General features: G+C 39.8%; 2 protein-coding genes and 1 long non-coding RNA gene across 3 annotated transcripts in view; 2 read left to right on the forward strand and 1 right to left on the reverse strand.

Moving 5' to 3' along the window:
- LOC309501231 overlaps positions 1-18,660 on the reverse strand; it is a 139,893-nt gene that overhangs the window by 98,296 nt on the left and 22,937 nt on the right. The window lies entirely within an intron of this gene.
- Positions 4,960-18,660, forward strand: part of LOC309501186 (CD48 antigen-like) — a 30,867-nt gene continuing 17,166 nt past the window's right edge. The window contains exon 1 of the mRNA XM_082173257.1: positions 4,960-5,098. Within this exon, the coding sequence (XP_082029383.1) occupies positions 5,047-5,098 (52 nt within the window). The 5' untranslated portion in view covers positions 4,960-5,046. The remainder of the gene's footprint in view (positions 5,099-18,660) is intronic.
- LOC309500468 (uncharacterized protein) lies at positions 9,446-17,102 on the forward strand. Its single transcript, XM_082172079.1, has 5 exons — positions 9,446-9,841; positions 11,183-11,316; positions 11,906-12,071; positions 12,274-12,567; positions 16,137-17,102. Exons 1-5 carry the CDS (start codon positions 9,633-9,635, stop codon positions 16,927-16,929), a joined length of 1,596 nt encoding a protein of 531 aa, XP_082028205.1. The 5' UTR covers positions 9,446-9,632; the 3' UTR covers positions 16,930-17,102.

Here is an 18,660-nt window from a genome sequence, read left to right on the forward strand (position 1 = left end):
ACGTTTAAGACAAAGGCTTGTAAATCCTGGTGACAGAGGAAACTCCCGCCAGAAATTCTACCCTTCTCATTGGGTGAACTAGCCTGCATAGGGCTGTCCTTTGTCAAGCTTTAAAAGTCACTGACCACAAGATCCGGCCTTTTTTTTTTAGCTCTTGTCCTCGGACCTAAACTGCAGCTTCAAGTAAATCCCGTGGGGGGGCCCTTCCCCCCCACTGGGCCCTGCAGGCCTCTGCAGGCCGAGTCAGCCTGCCTTCCTAAAATACAACCAAGAAGAAAACGGACAACTCTTGCCTTAAGGATGCCGTGTGTTCCAGCATGGCCTCAACAGGCCCAGGGCATGAGGCTTCGAAGCTTCCAGGACATGTGCTCACTCCAGCATCAAGGACAACTTCAGAAGTTCAGAGACGTCATTCAACACGGACGAAGTCCCTCGCAACTTTCACCATGTGCTCTTTGTGTCCTGCCGGTAGAGCGTGGAGGCCACAATCTGCACTCCAGCCATGAGAACAGTGACAATACAAGTTCATCCTATCTTCTTCATCCAACGGAAAAGAAACGATTGCAACTCGCACCATGACTTTTGACACTCAAGGACCCAGCAACGAATTCAATCTTCAACCACTTCAAGAATTGATCATGCAAGTATCTATTTTTATGAGGTGCGCTGAAAATGATAAACTTATGGTTCTTTTCATACAAAAATAGATCTTGCTCCATAGTTCTATTTCCTGTTTCCGGTTCCACATCACTCACCCCTTTACCTATGCATGCATGTATGGATGTATGAATGTATTTATGTTTGTTTAGTGTTAATTATGTTTGTGATTTAGTAAATAAAACTTTGCACAATTATGAATTTGATTTCTGATCCTCTGTTTGCATACAAAGTCCCTTTTACGATTTTGATTTTGTTACAGTATGCTCTAATTTCTGTACATGCTAAGGAATAATTATTTTCCAGTGACGATGAAAGATACACTTTTCTTAGAATAAATGAATAATCAAAGAGTTCATTGGAGCTGATTTATTGATTGTAATATGAATTAGCTTACCTCAAAGTTAATCTAATTAACTGACCCAAATATTAATAATTAATCATAATTAGTAATTATGGATTATTATTAATATTTCCCCTTTGAGCTGTCTTTACACTCTGTATGTGGTGTTTTAATCCCCCATGCCCTTATAAGGATCCAGGCTCTTACTAAAACATGGTGAAAGGTTATGGTAGGACAACAGTTAAATGCACTGAATATAAATGTAATTTGAATGTAACATATTGGGCCCTATCTTGCACCCAGCGCAATTGACTTTGTACACTGACGCATGTATCATTCCTATTTGACTTTTCCCTCCACAGATGCACGTCGGTTAACTAAGAAATACACTTGCGCTCCCCGGGGCGGTTCAGCGCAAAGAGGAGGCGTGTTCCGGCGCAAACGTTCCCTCATGCTATTTTACAGGTTTAGAAAACAATTGCGCCACTGACCGAAAAAAAACAGTTTAAAGTCAGTGGCGCGTTGCGCATGTTATTCATATGCTATTTTAAGGATGCATGCTTGGCCTTAATCAATGTAGCGTGTGCACAACACGCATACACTTTGATTCTCTCATCTACACACAGACGCAGCAGTTCTCATTTTTGCAAATCATACATTATTACGATAGATAGATAGATAGATAGATAGATAGATAGATAGATAGATAGATAGATAGATAGATAGATAGATAGATAGATAGATAGATAGAGCTGTTGTATAAGCTGCTGTCCTTACTCCACATTATCAGATCTGACACCTCCTGTAAATAGGCCCGTTCGTCGTTGTTAGTAATCGGGCCCACCACAACCATGTCGTCCGCAAACTTCACGATGGTGTTGGAGTTGTGCCTGGCGACACAGTCGTGGGTATACAGGGAGTACAATAACGGACTCAGCACACAGCCCTGAGGGACCCCTGTGTTGAGGACGAGAGGTTGTGATGTCGACCTCCCGCTCTGACGACCTAAGGCCTGGCAGTCAGGAAGTCCATGATCCAGGCACACATTGATGGATTCAGGCCCAGGTCATACAGTTTAGTAGCCAGCCTGCTGGGAACTACAGTGTTAAAAGCTGAACTGTAGTCTATAAACAGTAGTCTGACATAGCCCCCTCCCACGATGTCAAGGTGGGAGAGGGTGGCGTGCATGACCTGTGAAATGGCATCATCTGTTGATCTGTTGGAGCGGTAGGCGAACTGCAGTGGGTCTAAGGTGCTTTGAAGAGAGGAGCAGATGTGGTTCTTTATCAACCTCTCAAAGCACTTCATAACCACCGAGGTCAGTGCTACGGGACGGTAGTCGTTCATTCCGGCTGGGGAGGCGTTCTTGGGCACAGGGATGATGGTGGACATCTTGAAGCATGTGGGGACTATAGATTGTGTAAGAGAGAGATTAAATATAGTGGTGAACACTGGAGCCAGAAGGTCAGCGCAGGTCCTGATGACTCGTCCTGAAATCCTATCCGGGCCAGCTGCCTTTCTGGTGTTCACCTTTTTCAGCTCCCTCCTCACGTCGTGCTCAGAAAAAACGGGGCTGAGTCCTGCCTCACTGGTAGAGCTCCTTCTATCTGCATTGGACAATGCAGCGTTAGAATGGCCAGCATTAGCATTTCTAGATTCGAAACGTGCATAGAAGGAGTTCAGTTCGTTCGCCAGCGTCACATCTGCACTCACCATACAGGGGCGAACCCCCTTGTAGTCCGTGATTTCATGTAATCCCTGCCATATGCTTCGTGTGTCCTTTTTCTCGAATTGTGCTTCCATCTTGTCCGTGTAGCGTCGCTTAGCATCCGCTATATCCCGCCTCAGTTTGTAGCATGCAGTCTTGTACTCCGTCATGTCACCCGACAACAGTCCAGCATTGTAAGTGGTGGTGCGCTCTTTCAGTACAGCACGGATGGATCTGTCGACCCATGGTTTTTGGTTCGGAAAAGACTTCACCATCGCTGTTGGTATAACATCATCCATCAGTGTGGCCACAAAGCTCATAACCACATCTGCAAACACACTGACGTCATTGTCTGCACTCACCCGGAACATCTCCCAGTCTACGTCACTCAGCGCGTCACGTAGCGTCTCCTCTGATTCGGCTGTCCAGCATCTGACCTCTCGCGTCACTACCGGCTCTCGGATCATTCTCTGTTTATATTCCGGGATCAGAAAAATTGCATTATGATCAGATTTCCCGAAAGCTGTAATCGGAATGGATTTGTACCCGTTTTTAAAAGGTGTGTAGCAGTGATCTAATGTCTTATCATTCCTGGTGGTACACTTAATATGTTGGAAAAAGTTTGGCAGAACTTTTTTCAAATTTGCCTTATTAAAATCCCCTGCCACAATGAGTGCAGCATCCGGGTGTCTTGTCTGTAGTCCAATTGTCACGTCGTGTAACACCGATAAAGCTTTGTCGGTGTCAGCTTGTGGTGGAATGTATACAGCCGTGGAAATGACTGAAGTAAACTCACGAGGAAGGAAAAAAGGGCGACACATAATCGTCAGGTGTTCCAGGTGAGGCGAGCAGGAACTCGAAAGGATTTTGGTCTCCTTTGGATTACACCATTTGTTATTAATCATGAAACAGACTCCTCCCCCTCTTATTTTACCGGACTCTTCTGTTCTGTCCATACGAAAGACAGAGAAGTGCTCGGCTGGAGTAACCACTGTGTCCGGTACGAGGGGAGTCAGCCATGTCTCCGTCAGGCAAAGGATGTTACAGTCCCTTATGTCCCTCTGGAACGTTATCCTGGCTCTGAAGTCATCCAGTTTATTTTCCAGAGATTGGACGTTTGCGAGAAGGATACTGGGCAAAGGTGGTCGATGAGCCTGAGACCGTAGCCTGTTCAGTACACCCCCGCGACGTCCTCTGTGCTTCCTTCTACACCTCCATCGGGTCTCACCGCTGTTGTTGCCCAGGTTGTTATCTTCGTCCCTCAATATCTCCACAGGCCACGACCGAGATTTGGAAATAAGGTCAGAAAAACTGTTTGTTTGCAGCATTCTGATACGAAAAAGTGCATCTCGGTCATATTGTAACATGCCGACTCTAATAAAACCAAAAACTGGTACAAAAAGTACAAAAATAAATCTAAATAAAGTCACAGTCATACGAGAGCAGTCACTGCCTTCGTATGATATACTTAAATATATTGCCTTACAAAAAAATAAAAATAAAATAAAGTTGTCCTCCGAAGAGGGCTTGGATAATTGTATATATATATATATATATATATATATATATATATATATATATATATATATAAAAGGTTTCATTAGTGTAATAGTGCACTCACACACACTGCTGAGTAGGAAGTGTTTTTTGCTGAAGCTTCAGCTGACTGAGCACCGGAAAGTTTGCTTCTTTTTTTTAATGCTCATGTTTCTTGCACAGACCATGCTGTAGTTCTTTCGTGTTGCACATCTCACCATTTCCATGCATCTCACTATTTCCATGCATCTTGATGCAAGTAGCAGGATGTGCTGCTAAACGTGTAAAAATTTATCAGAAAGTATATTTGGCTGAATTTATAAGTGGTTTATTGCAACGCTGTATAGCATGAGAAAGGAAGGAAGTGGTTTAACTTGTAAGGTTTTTTGTTAAAAACTATTAAAAACCCTTTGAACAACACACACATTGTGTTTTCATGTTATATGGGGACTTTCCATTGACTTAATGATTTTTATTATGTACAAACTGTAAATTCTATCCCCTAACCTTATACCCTACACAGAGACCGTCTGCATTTTTACATTTTCCAAAAAAAAAAAAACATAATTTAGAATGACTTATAAGCTGTTTTCCTCAAGGGGACCTATGTTTTCCTCATGGGGGCATCACTAGGTTTTCTGGGCCCCTGTAGAACTCGGCCCAAATGGCCTGCACACAGTACACCCTTTCCTCAGCACCACGCCTGACTCTGAGGCGGAAGAGGAACTTCATGCTTCCGCTTTTACACATATAAGCCACAGCATTCTTTTTGAGTTTCATTTTATCTCTTTAGTTTGTTACAATGGGAGTAAATCATCTTGTATTATTTATTTTTCTTCTGACCTTCAAAACAGGTAAAAAATAGACATGTTTGTTATATAACTGTTGATTAATAATGATTATTGTGACAGTGATGATTGCACAGGGCAAGGCTCAGATCACCATATTTATTAGCATATCCTCTAGGCTACCTCTTTATATATATATTTTTATAAAATTCTAAAATTTACACTTATTTTGTTTAATTTGTGTTTTTTTTTTATTATTCATTTGTAAAAAAATATTCTGAAAGAAACTTAACACACTTTAGTTCTTATTTTAGACATGTATTACAAGCAGAATCATTTTGTATTTTTTTAATCATAAATCATAGGCATGAAAAGTATTGTGTAGGGGAGAGATTGTTAGTCACTAAATGTTTTGCAGCTCTGATCAGTAAGGTTTACACAGGTTAAGACTATAATTTAATACAAGAAATAATTATAAATGTTAGCTAGATCAGGGGTTTTCAAACTGGGGGCCGCCAGGGGGCGCCAGGGGGGCCGCAGCAAGTTGAAAAAAAAAGCAAAAAAAAAAAAGTTAAAAAACGTAAAAAAAAAAAAAAGTGTTAATATGAGTATTGTTATGAAATAACATTATAATAATTTGTTGCATAGCCTATCTGAACATTATACTTTTAATGCTAATCTTTTAGAGATGAACTGATTGATCGGCTGGTGACCAGAATTGGCCGATTTTCGGGCGATTTTCAGTCTGACATAATGCCGATTCAAATGCACTCGGGCGCCGCATGATTAACATCGCGTAACATCAGCATCACACGTGCACACAGAACGCACATGTAGGAAACCTATGGCAAGCCAAGAGGCTCAGAAATACGCCATAGATTAATCGCGTTTAAAGCCAAACGCCGTCAAATACGGCGTTTTAAACCGTATTGGACGCCGTAAAATACGCCGTTGTAATTACAAACGCCGTAAAAGACGCGCGAAATTATGGAAAGCCAAACTGTTCACAATTCGCGTGCTTTTGACCGCCGTATCAATATTAAAACGGCGTCTTCATAACGCCGGTAGGCGTTAAATAAACGCCGTCAGGCGATAAGTTAACGTCACACGCCGCCACGCGTTAAAATAACGCCACTCGCCGATAGATGTTAAATTGACGCCACACGCCACTCAAAATGCAGATGTATGAGCTCATCTATATGGCCCCTCCTCTACTGAGTTTGAGGACTCTACGGCAAGTCGGAGAGGACAATCTAGTTTGGAAGAGCGCGAAAATGGCTAGGAGAGGATTTGTTTTGCGGTGTAAACACACTATAAATGACTGCACTCGCCTTTTACTCTCTGATAATCCAGGGGCTGATGTCTTTCAGTCATCATTAAATAGGTAAAGATTTCTGTAAAGATAATATATTAGCATTAACGTACGTCGGGTGGTTGTAAGTGTAAAGAATGTGCAATGCAATTCTATGACCAATTGTGCTGGTAACGTTACTGTACATAATATGTAAGGGATAAAGTATAGAGAGGCGGTCGTTATAGCGAATAACAAGCCCGACAGGCTTATTACATGGCTACCTACAAAATAATTAATTAATTTGACACAAATTATTGATTTAAAAAGGAGTTTATTGCTTTAAAAACGGTTGTATTGCTTCCGCCAAAGAAAATAGTCCGTTCCGCGTCCATAGCAATGGGCTGTTTTGTTCGCAGCGGACTGTTATCAAGAAATAACAGACCGCATTCTACATTGGAATTCAGCCAAGCCATGTAATAAACAATGTTATTACGTGGCTTGGCTGAATTCCAATGTAGAATCCATGTAATAAGCCTGTCGGGCTTGTTATTCGCTGTAACGACCGCCTCTCTATACTTTATCCCTTACATATTATGTACAGTAACGTTACCAGCACAATTGGTCATAGAATTGCATTGCACATTCTTTACACTTACAACCACCCGACGTACGTTAATGCTAATATATTATCTTTACAGAAATCTTTACCTATTTAATGATGACTGAAAGACATCAGCCCCTGGATTATCAGAGAGTAAAAGGCGAGTGCAGTCATTTATAGTGTGTTTACACCGCAAAACAAATCCTCTCCTAGCCATTTTCGCGCTCTTCCAAACTAGATTGTCCTCTCCGACTTGCCGTAGAGTCCTCAAACTCAGTAGAGGAGGGGCCATATAGATGAGCTCATACATCTGCATTTTGAGTGGCGTGTGGCGTCAATTTAACATCTATCGGCGAGTGGCGTTATTTTAACGCGTGGCGGCGTGTGACGTTAACTTATCGCCTGACGGCGTTTATTTAACGCCTACCGGCGTTATGAAGACGCCGTTTTAATATTGATACGGCGGTCAAAAGCACGCGAATTGTGAACAGTTTGGCTTTCCATACGAAATACGTCAATGACGCCGTATGACGGCGTTTTAGTGTGCATGGAAAGCGCCGCTTTTTACGCCGTTCATCTCGCCATATGACGCCGTAAAAAACGCCGTTTTGGTTGCACAGAGCGCGCGCTATTTTACGGCGTTTTGCTTATAGTATAATGAGACACGCCCGCTGATTTCCACAACCAGTAAGTTTGAACTGTTCTCTCCCAATCAATGATGAACTGAGTCAGACCAGACGAATTCAGCACGGATCATTTAATCCAATTCTTATGCTCATATATGAGGAGTTATTAAACAAGGAAAATAATCCAGGTCGTATTGGCTTAACTCGGCACATTTCCATCTAAGTGCTGAATAACACAAAATATTATAACCCATAGAATGCCCTATGAATTTGTGTTTTAAATAGGCCTATTTGAAAAAAAATAAGACAAATGTATTTTTTGCTATTTCTAAAAAATGTGCAGGTTTGTTGGTATGTCTATAAGCTATTTCCTTCCAGAATTATTAGTGTTCCGATTTTTTTAGGCTAATTAAATTCGTGTTTTATTCATATTACATTGATTATATATTCATTAAATAGCATTATTACATTTCGTTATATCCAATATATTTTTGTAAAATGAAGATTCAAATATTTTGCCCTTTCGATCGTCCAGTTCATAGTGAAATAAACGACTTGGGGGAAAAAGTCAACCGTTTGTGGGTATAGAAGTTCAGTGAGTAAAGACGTTTTTAAAATACGAATTTTGAAATAATTTCCGTCATTTTAAAAGATAAAACATAAGGGGCAAGGGGAGCAAACTCAGCAAATGACAATAAATAAATAAATAAATAAAAATAACATAGCCTAGTTATTTCTTTCCCACAAATATGAAACTAAATGCGCTTATTTAATGGCAGTATAGTAGGCCTACAGATTCTCTATTTGTACAAATTGCTGCACATTCATTTAATTCTGAATTTTGCACACACAAGTTGAAAGGCATTTGTTCAAATCAAGTTCACGGATAATTGTGCTTGCATTTATTAATCATTATGATACTAAAATCATAACAAAGTGGGCTATGCTATGTACAAAAAAAAAAAAAAATCAGATGAGCCCAGAACGCAATTACACGTTAAGTATTTCCCCCCCATAGAAAACCATTATAAGAACGCTTCATGTGGCTTATTGCAGATTAGAATGTCCCCTTATTATGTCGAAATAACGAGATATTATGTCGATACTACTGCTGTGTCCACCATGGTCTCCACCATGGTTTGGGATCTGACTGGCCAGCGTATTTAACTTTGCTGTCTTTTTGACATTTTTCCCCTGAGTGAAACGATCGAGGCTAACAGCAATCTCAACTAGCACAACAAGCGGGCAAGTCATGTGTCACCCATGTTCACATGTTCCGGCTCAAATTAAGCCCTGTGTGACACCCTTTTAAAATATGAAAATCCTATTAATTTTGCTTTATTGATTTGAATGTTCTTTAATATTTTCTTTAATTTCAGTTTATTATTTAGCTTGGATTAGTTTAATACATAAAATTAATAATTCCTTGGGAGCATACTTGGATTACCACAAATGATCCATGCTGAATTCGTCTGGTCTGACTCAGTTCATCATTGATTGGGAGAGAACAGTTCAAACTTACTGGCTGTGGAAATCAGCGGGCGTGTCTCATTATACTATAAGCAAAACGCCGTAAAATAGCGCGCGCTCTGTGCAACCAAAACGGCGTTTTTTACGGCGTCATATGGCGAGATGAACGGCGTAAAAAGCGACGCTTTCCATGCACACTAAAACGCCGTCAAATACGGCGTCATTGACGTATTTCGCGCGTCTTTTACGGCGTTTGTAATTACAACGGCGTATTTTACGGCGTCCAATACGGTTTAAAACGCCGTATTTGACGGCGTTTGGCTTTAAACGCGATTAATCTATGGCGTATTTCTGAGCCTCTTGGCTTGCCATACGCGTGAGCGTCAAGCAGGAGCGTCGCGTGCCGTGAGCAGTATGAAGTATGGAAAGCCAAACTGTTCACAATTCGCGTGCTTTTGACCGCCGTATCAATATTAAAACGGCGTCTTCATAACGCCGGTAGGCGTTAAATAAACGCCGTCAGGCGATAAGTTAACGTCACACGCCGCCACGCGTTAAAATAACGCCACTCGCCGATAGATGTTAAATTGACGCCACACGCCACTCAAAATGCAGATGTATGAGCTCATCTATATGGCCCCTCCTCTACTGAGTTTGAGGACTCTACGGCAAGTCGGAGAGGACAATCTAGTTTGGAAGAGCGCGAAAATGGCTAGGAGAGGATTTGTTTTGCGGTGTAAACACACTATAAATGACTGCACTCGCCTTTTACTCTCTGATAATCCAGGGGCTGATGTCTTTCAGTCATCATTAAATAGGTAAAGATTTCTGTAAAGATAATATATTAGCATTAACGTACGTCGGGTGGTTGTAAGTGTAAAGAATGTGCAATGCAATTCTATGACCAATTGTGCTGGTAACGTTACTGTACATAATATGTAAGGGATAAAGTATAGAGAGGCGGTCGTTATAGCGAATAACAAGCCCGACAGGCTTATTACATGGCTACCTACAAAATAATTAATTAATTTGACACAAATTATTGATTTAAAAAGGAGTTTATTGCTTTAAAAACGGTTGTATTGCTTCCGCCAAAGAAAATAGTCCGTTCCGCGTCCATAGCAATGGGCTGTTTTGTTCGCAGCGGTCTGTTATCAAGAAATAACAGACCGCATTCTACATTGGAATTCAGCCAAGCCATGTAATAAACAATGTTATTACGTGGCTTGGCTGAATTCCAATGTAGAATGCGGTCTGTTATTTCTGTTATTCTACATTGGAATTCAGCCAAGCCATGTAATAAACAATGTTATTACGTGGCTTGGCTGAATTCCAATGTAGAATGCGGTCTGTTATTTCTGTTATTCTACATTGGAATTCAGCCAAGCCATGTAATAAACAATGTTATTACGTGGCTTGGCTGAATTCCAATGTAGAATGCGGTCTGTTATTTCTGTTATTCTACATTGGAATTCAGCCAAGCCATGTAATAAACAATGTTATTACGTGGCTTGGCTGAATTCCAATGTAGAATGCGGTCTGTTATTTCTGTTATTCTACATTGGAATTCAGCCAAGCCATGTAATAAACAATGTTATTACGTGGCTTGGCTGAATTCCAATGTAGAATGCGGTCTGTTATTTCTGTTATTCTACATTGGAATTCAGCCAAGCCATGTAATAAACAATGTTATTACGTGGCTTGGCTGAATTCCAATGTAGAATGCGGTCTGTTATTTCTTGATAACAGACCGCTGCGAACAAAACAGCCCATTGCAATGGACGCGGAACGGACTATTTTCTTTGGCGGAAGCAATACAACCGTTTTTAAAGCAATAAACTCCTTTTTAAATCAATAATTTGTGTCAAATTAATTAATTATTTTGTAGGTAGCCATGTAATAAGCGGGATAATGTATAGCGAGGCGGTCGTTATAGCGAATAACAACCCCTTCAGGCTGATTCAAGACCCCTCCGGGGTCCTGTTCAGCCTGTCGGGGTTGTTATTCGCTATAACGACCGCCTCACTATACATTATCCCTTACTTAATGTTGCCTCTTCTACTGGTGTTGAGCCACCTTGGTGTCTTTGTAGTAATTTTTTTTACAAAAACCCATTTTACACTATTTATTGTATTTAATAATTTTTTTTTACTTTTCAGACTTCAAACCATGCTGAGGAGCCTGGAATGGGCAAAGGGGAGGCTTCTAAATGCTCAGGCAGCAGATGAGATCATCCATGAAGTATCAGATTTTATTCAGGAGATTCAAACTTCTGAACCGAGAGTGCAGGAAGGTAAATGCCATCAAACTGTTTTGCAAACAAAAATAAAGAACTAAATAGGGCACTACAGACAGCAATTTGTAGTGGTGGACGTTATCGAGTGCAAACATTCAATCCCATAATGCACCACAATAACAAGTGTACAATGGATGTATGCTCAGCAGCTAGAGAATACCCATAATGCACTGTGAGGGTCGTGCTGAATGAATTCCCGGGTCTCGCCAGCCCTTCTGACGCACTCATTGTCTGAATTCACCTGAAAAGATATATCCCCAGTATTTTAACATTTACTAGGAGTTCTAAAATACTAAGTAGTTCTAAAATAAATCAAAAGATGCACTCAGCATTTTTTTTATTAGTTTTTTTTTTATTAGTTCTCTCACTCATTTTCTGTTCCCAAACCTGTCCTGAAGGACCCCCAACACTGCACAGCCTTTGATTAACTGGATCAGGTGTTTTTAATTAGGGTTGGAGCTAAACTCTGCAGGGCAGTGGCCCTTCAGGAATTGTTTAAGCCTTCTGAACTATAGGAAAATTATCATATAGTCAACCTTTTTCCTAATCAAGAGTTTTTTAAAAGCAGTATATTATGTTTCTACAGAAAGTACTGGATATCGACCTCCACTGAATAGCAATGGATCCAGAGGCCCACCGTCTTATATCATTACTCAGGATCAACTGTCATTTCTGTTGTCTTGTGGCTTCACTGTAACACAGATTGCCGATATTCTACACACCTCCGTGTCCACAGTTAAACGACGTTTAAGGTAAATTGTATTATATAATAAATATATCTATTGACTGCACGCATTATACCCGATCAACAGAGAATAAAATGTCATCTGTTTGGTCACTGATATGACTGGTGATCTCATTTGATCATAATCAAATGAACAATGCTGAACGGATCTTTTGATTTATTTTAGAACTCCTAGTAAATGTTAAAATACTGGGGATATATCTTTTCAGGAGCTTCAATCTGTTGCAGTCTGCTTCATACTCAGACATATCTGATGTAGACTTGGACGCAAAGATCAGGGATCTAGTGGCTGGAAATGACCAACTTGGATCAGAGGCAGTTCGAGCACAACTGAGGGCAGAGGGACTTCTGGTTCAGAGATGCAGAGTGAGGACCAGTATGCATCGTGTCAACCCAAGGGCTGCAGCTCTCAGAGCAATGTCTCAGCGACTACGCAGAAGGTCCTACCGTGTCGCAGGACCTAATTCTTTATGGCATCTGGATGGAAACCACAAACTAATAAGGTAGTTTTTTTGTTACTTTATCTTAAATATTTCATTATGGGTTAGGGTTAGATCTATGCCTAAATCACTCTATTCTTTTGTCTATTTAGATAAACACTTTTTTGCCATACTTTTAATAAAAATTAAGTAAATAAGTTTTAAAAGTTTAAACTTAAGAATTGAGCAATTCATTAATATAAACTTATATAATTGCTAAAACAGGTTGTTTAGATTTCCTTAAAGGTGCCCTAGAATTTGAAATTGAATTTATCTTGGCATAGTTAAATAAATAACAAGAGTTCAGTACATGTACATGACATACAGTGAGTCTCAAACACCATTGTTTTCTCCTTATTTAAATCTCGTTTTTGAAAAACACCCCTGAAAAACAGGTGAATCTCCACATAACACCGACTGTGACGCAACAGTCGGGATCATTAATATGTACGCCTCCAAACATTTGCATATGCCAGCCCATGCTCAGTGCCAGGCGGAACTGCACAGCCGAATCATCGTCCGAATCATTTTTCTTCGAGAGACATCATGGCTTGCAAACAAGCAAAGCATGGCAGTCGCTCAGTGTTTGGATGTACAAATGAACACAAAGGTATTTTTTTAGTTCCTTCATCCGAGCCTCTGAAGAACCAGTGGGTTATGTGAATGTCTGATGTGTAATTGTTCAAGTTCAGACAGATAATCTTTCTCTTGTTGTGGAAAAATTCATTGTTTCTTATATTCATTTGTTTTCCAAACTGTTAATCTCATTTGAAGCCATTCTTCTGCCTAACAAAATTGCTGTCTGTAAATGTGCTGATGACGGGGACTGTTTCAACAGGAAACACCAGGGCAGATTCGGCAGCGAAGGACGCAGCAGCACAGCAGACAAAAGAAACTACGTGTACTTTACTATCTGACAATAACCTCGACATTTGTTTTCCTTTACAGAGCATGCAGACTTTTGATTCAGGGCAGACTGTGCCCAGTGAAATGGCTATGGATGAATTTGGCTAACTATCCTGGCCTGGGTTATTAGTGTGGCAGAAAGTAACAGTGCCACACCTGCGCAAGCGCATAACTTAAAATTTTCCCTTTGCAGAATGTCAGGATGGATTGTGTTGAACAGAACTGATTCTGTTCCAAATGTATAAATATTGTTTTGTTGACATGAGCAAAGTGGGTTGAGTGTTTTTCAGGGAAAACAAGGACCCTGAGTGCTATTCAGTGAGCAAAATTATCTGGTGACAATATGTTTCAGGCTGTTGATTCCACAGGTCACACCAAAAGGGATGACCGGCTAGACGAGCGGTCACTAACAAAATAGCTAGGGTCTGCATTCACAGGTGACAGCAGGCAGGAAATGGTACATTCCAGTGGAGGTGCGGTCGGGATCTGAGGGAAAATACGAGGCTGACTCCAGCTCCTTTTTCGCCAGCTCCTTATTCGTCTAACTATTCATTCCACCTTAAAAAATGTTGAATGGTTGTTAACCCCTCCCCCTCGGTGCTTTTGGCCTTTCTTAAAGGAACATTTGTACGTGAATTATGAGCCTGTGGATTGAGCAGCATTTTTCATTTAACAGTGAAAATAAATACTCCTGAAAAGATTATCTTGTCTGCCTCTATAAATGTTGTAAGCTACGTGGTAAATTCAACCAGAGTACTTATATTGTATTTAAGTTCCATTTACTAAATGTCTTTTTAAAAGTATGGAGAAACATGACATTATGTTTCCAACTTAGATTTTATGTAATGTAATTTCTGTTCTTTATTAGAAGTTATCCATTACTCCAGTCTAATATATATATATATATATATATATATATATATTAATTAGTATACTGGACAAAGCAAACTATAGGTGTCATTACTTTAGTATTTCTCAAGTTCTCAATAAAACAAGCACGTAGAGTTATACTTTCATTCTTAAACGAAATCTTGCATTACAACATTTTCTGATGTGTTATTATTGAAATATGGGACCCAGAATATGCCCCACCATTGCAACTTTATGTGCCGACAAAGCATACTGGACGTGTCATTACTTTAGTATTTCACAAGTTCTCAAAAAAACAGGAACGTAGAGGTATAGATAATTTCATTCTTAAACGAAATCTTGCAATACACCATTTTCTGATGTGTTATTTAAATATGGTACCCAGAATATGCCCCACCATTGCAACTTTATGTTCCGACAAAGCATACTGGAGATGTCATTACTCACGCAAAATTTCGTTTAAGAATGAAAGTCACCCTGGTGAAGACGGAATGTGGATGGGGCGAACGAGATGATCAACACACCTGGAGGAGGATGTGGACCAACTAATAGTTTAAGTTTAGCAGAATAATTTGTTTTGTGACGATTTTGATGTTTTTATTTCATTAAATCAAACTAGGGCTTAGTATTGATATAGATCTAATGATTTGATTGGTGCAAATGTTTTCAGGAAACGTAGAAAATCTATTCAATGATGTGAAGTACAGTCATAAGCAAAAAAGGCGGTCGGTCTGTAATGGAAAAGTCAGAATTAATTTTTAACAACCACATTGGATAGAATGGATATAATCATAAGACTCTTCTCGTTAGATTTTATTAAATAGGGTATTAAATTGAGATTACTAAGCAAAACCATTGCCCGATTGAAAGTAAAAAAAACAAAAAAAAAACAGACCAGCTAAAGATATGGGGTATCTTTAAGGAAAATTACAGGAGCTGGGAAGGTGGGGCTATGATGCCAAGAAACTGTATAAGATGTCTGTTTTGTTGAGTCAACAGGAGTTCTGTTTCCAAGTTGGAGCTGCGACTAGTATGAAAAGAATCCTCAAAGAATAAACCTTTTCTCTTTATTACAGTTTGCCTCTTGAAAGTTTTTTACACCTTTTAATGCCGTTTTCATTAACCTCTGAAAATTGCTTTTGCACTCTCAAAGTCGTTCAATACTGTATGCATCAGTAAATCAAGCCAGTGACTAAACGATCAACTTCACATCGCTTCTCTTGGTAGGATGAAAATAATCTTACTTAAACTGTGATTAATATACAGATGGCGATCAAAGAACAATCCCTTTACAGTCACCCAAGCTGTCAATCACACAGCGCAAGTTTATCTGGACACTTGCCAAAACTCGTTATGAAATCAATGACGCTGTTACACTGCACAACTAAGCTCTTACTGACTATACGTACATGTTTGCATTGGTGAAATCATTAGTGAGAGTGCAGAAACAGTTGCAATCTATGGTTGCAATGATAAGATCTTCATTCACACGATCAACAGGCTTACACTGTAGTCTCACAGCAGCCAATCACGGCAGTGGGCGTTTACACTGAAGTCTCACAACAGTGTTCAAATCAGAGGCTAAAATCATTTTATTTCTAAATTATAACACATTTTTTTATTATACATTAACATTATAAGGGCACCCCAGGAAACATTCTAAAATAATAAAATGATCCATGCAATGGCACTTTTAAATGTATATTAATGGATGTAAAACTATATGCTGATGTAGCACATCAAATGCACAACCTGGTAGTATATTTTGTTGTCTACAGCTGTTATGTTCAACTAAGTTATGTATTTGTGTTGATTAGATGGAGGATAGTAATTCATGGTGCCATTGATGGCTATAGTCGTCTCATCACCTTTCTCCGTGCTGCCAACAACAATCGCAGCAGCACTGTCATGGATGGTTTCTTGGATGCCATTTCCAAATATGGAGTCCCTTCCAGAGTAAGGACTGACCATGGTGGAGAGAACAACGCCGTGTGCCTGTTCATGAACTTGTTCAGAGGCACGGACCGAGGTAGTGCTCTTAGAGGAAGGAGTACCCACAATCAAAGAATTGAAAGACTTTGGGTCGATCTGTGGCGTGGGGTGTCAAATGTGTACTATGACCTTTTCAATTTTCTTGAGAGTGAGGGCATTGTGGATGTAGACAATGAAATGCACATGTGGGCTCTGCATCATGTCTACATCCCAAGAATTAATAAAGACTTGAGAAATTTCTCACGCCAGTGGAACAATCATGGATTGCGAACCGAGAGACACCAGTCGCCCCTGCAAATCTTTGTCCGGGGTTGCCTGGCACAACAGAGTCAGCCGAGTACTGCAGTGCGGGAGATGTTTGCAGCAAGACCCACAGGCTCCAGTGGAGGAGAGGGTAATCCAGCAGAGCAAGTTGGTGGTGAGGGTAGCTCTGTACCAGATGTACCTCATGTGCTTTGGCCTGAACGGGTTACTTTACCTCCAAACCAGTTCACTGTGACTGATGCTGAGATGCAACAACTCACTGAACAAATTGATCCACTTGGTGGCCCCCGGGAAAATCTTGGAGTAGATGTTCTTAAAGATGTTCTTTCTTTTGTGGAAAACCTAAGACCTTAAAATGACATTTAAAGGAATATTTCACTTCAAATGATAAATTCTGTCATTTACTTACCCTCAAGTTCAAAATGTATGAATTTCTTTCTTCTCACAACACAAAGGAAGATTGTAACTACTCGCTGGTTATTAAACAGTCCACGCTTCCGAAGTACAGATGTCCATTTTTGTGTTTATTGAAGAGACTAGAGACACCGTGAAAACTAGACACAAAAGGAAAAAACAAACCAGAATTTTACACACCACACCACTACGGACACAAAACCAAACATAATATACAAATATAATATATACAATATTTTTACCGTATTCGCCTCAGATTTCTCTGTGCATGATGCACATGATACATGTCGATCCCTAACACAACACCATCCATATTCTCATTCTCTGCAAATAAAACTCTCTCTTGTGATGGAGAATCATTTTGCTCAGCTCCACTTTAACAAATAGTACAAAATGTATAATGTAATCGCAATAGATAGCAGTGAAACAATCTTAGACTGAATAACCACACTTAATGTTAACACTTGAATATTTAGCTACTTAAAAACCTTAAACACATTATAATCACAGACGTTAAAAACTAGTTACCTCCAGGACATTTTTCTTCTCTCTAGTCCTGGGCATCTTTCTTATAACAAGTGTACATTAACTTGTAAAACTTCCCATCGTTTACAAAAACATATTATTCAATATTGTACCTCTAACCTGATGATGTACAGCTGACACAAGGTTGTGCGAGATCCTCCATTGACGATGTAGCAGATTTGCACACTAAAGCTCGCAACAGTCCATCACAGAAAGTAACACTGCACGCCAAAACTTTTTAGTTCACCACAGGACACAGTCAAGGCTGCACGCTGAAGTTGCTGGAGGATCACCGCAAAAGCACTTCTCGTAGCCTGTAGGATGGAATTAGGCTACGTTTTCACTGTAACTACTCGCTGGTTATTAAACAGTCCACGCTTCCGAAGTACAGATGTCCATTTTTTGTTTAATTGAAGAGACACCGTGAAAACTAGACACAAAAGGAAAAAACAAACCAGAATTTTACACACCACACCACTACGGACACAAAACCAAACATAATATACACAATATTAACATTTTTACCGTATTCGCCTGGTAACCAACAGTAGATTAAGTCTACCGTGTACTACCGTGTAGCCTAGCCTACCTGAATTCACATCTCATCAGTTGACGCTAACACGTCCAGGTCAGGTGGAATAAATCAGCACGGGTCACATGACACTCAACTTAAATAAACTGAATATTAATAAAGTACAAATGGCAAACCAAATTATGAAATTATCACAATACACAGATACACATTTAAAACGTCAAAAAATAAACATTAACCACCGAAATCATCAAGATATCACATGACCTTCCAGCGTCAGCTACAAAGATATTTAGAAGAATGTTGGTAATCAAACCCCATTGACTTCCATAGTATGAAAAATTTCATTTTGAAGTGTCTGAACCTTGGACACTTGGAAGTGTTGCTCATGGCATGTGTCATGTTCATATCAGTTTCTCCCCTCTACTTTTCTGTCTCATGATCTATAGTTTATGCCAGTACTAAACAATTTTGGTCCTGGTCTAGCTGCAACCTATATCAAAGTGTGTTTAAATTGGGAGAGAGCTAAACTATTCCTGCTTTATTCCACGAAAAGTGTTTGACAAAATTCACTAGAATTTTTTTTATATGCTAATATAAATGTTTTTTGTTTT

The sequence above is a fragment of the Leuciscus leuciscus genome (assembly GCF_965113295.1).
Source record: "Leuciscus leuciscus genome assembly, chromosome: 6".
Lineage (NCBI taxonomy): Eukaryota > Metazoa > Chordata > Actinopteri > Cypriniformes > Leuciscidae > Leuciscus > Leuciscus leuciscus.

Excerpts from the sequence above, each read along its gene's own strand:
- LOC309500468 (XM_082172079.1), top strand. The coding sequence starts at position 9,633 with ATGCAGATGTATGAGCTCATCTATATGGCCCCTCCTCTACTGAGTTTG. Across the intron at positions 11,317-11,905 it reads TGAACCGAGAGTGCAGGAAG|AAAGTACTGGATATCGACCT; the intron begins GTAAATGCCATC and ends ATGTTTCTACAG. Across the intron at positions 12,072-12,273 it reads ACAGTTAAACGACGTTTAAG|GAGCTTCAATCTGTTGCAGT; the intron begins GTAAATTGTATT and ends ATATCTTTTCAG.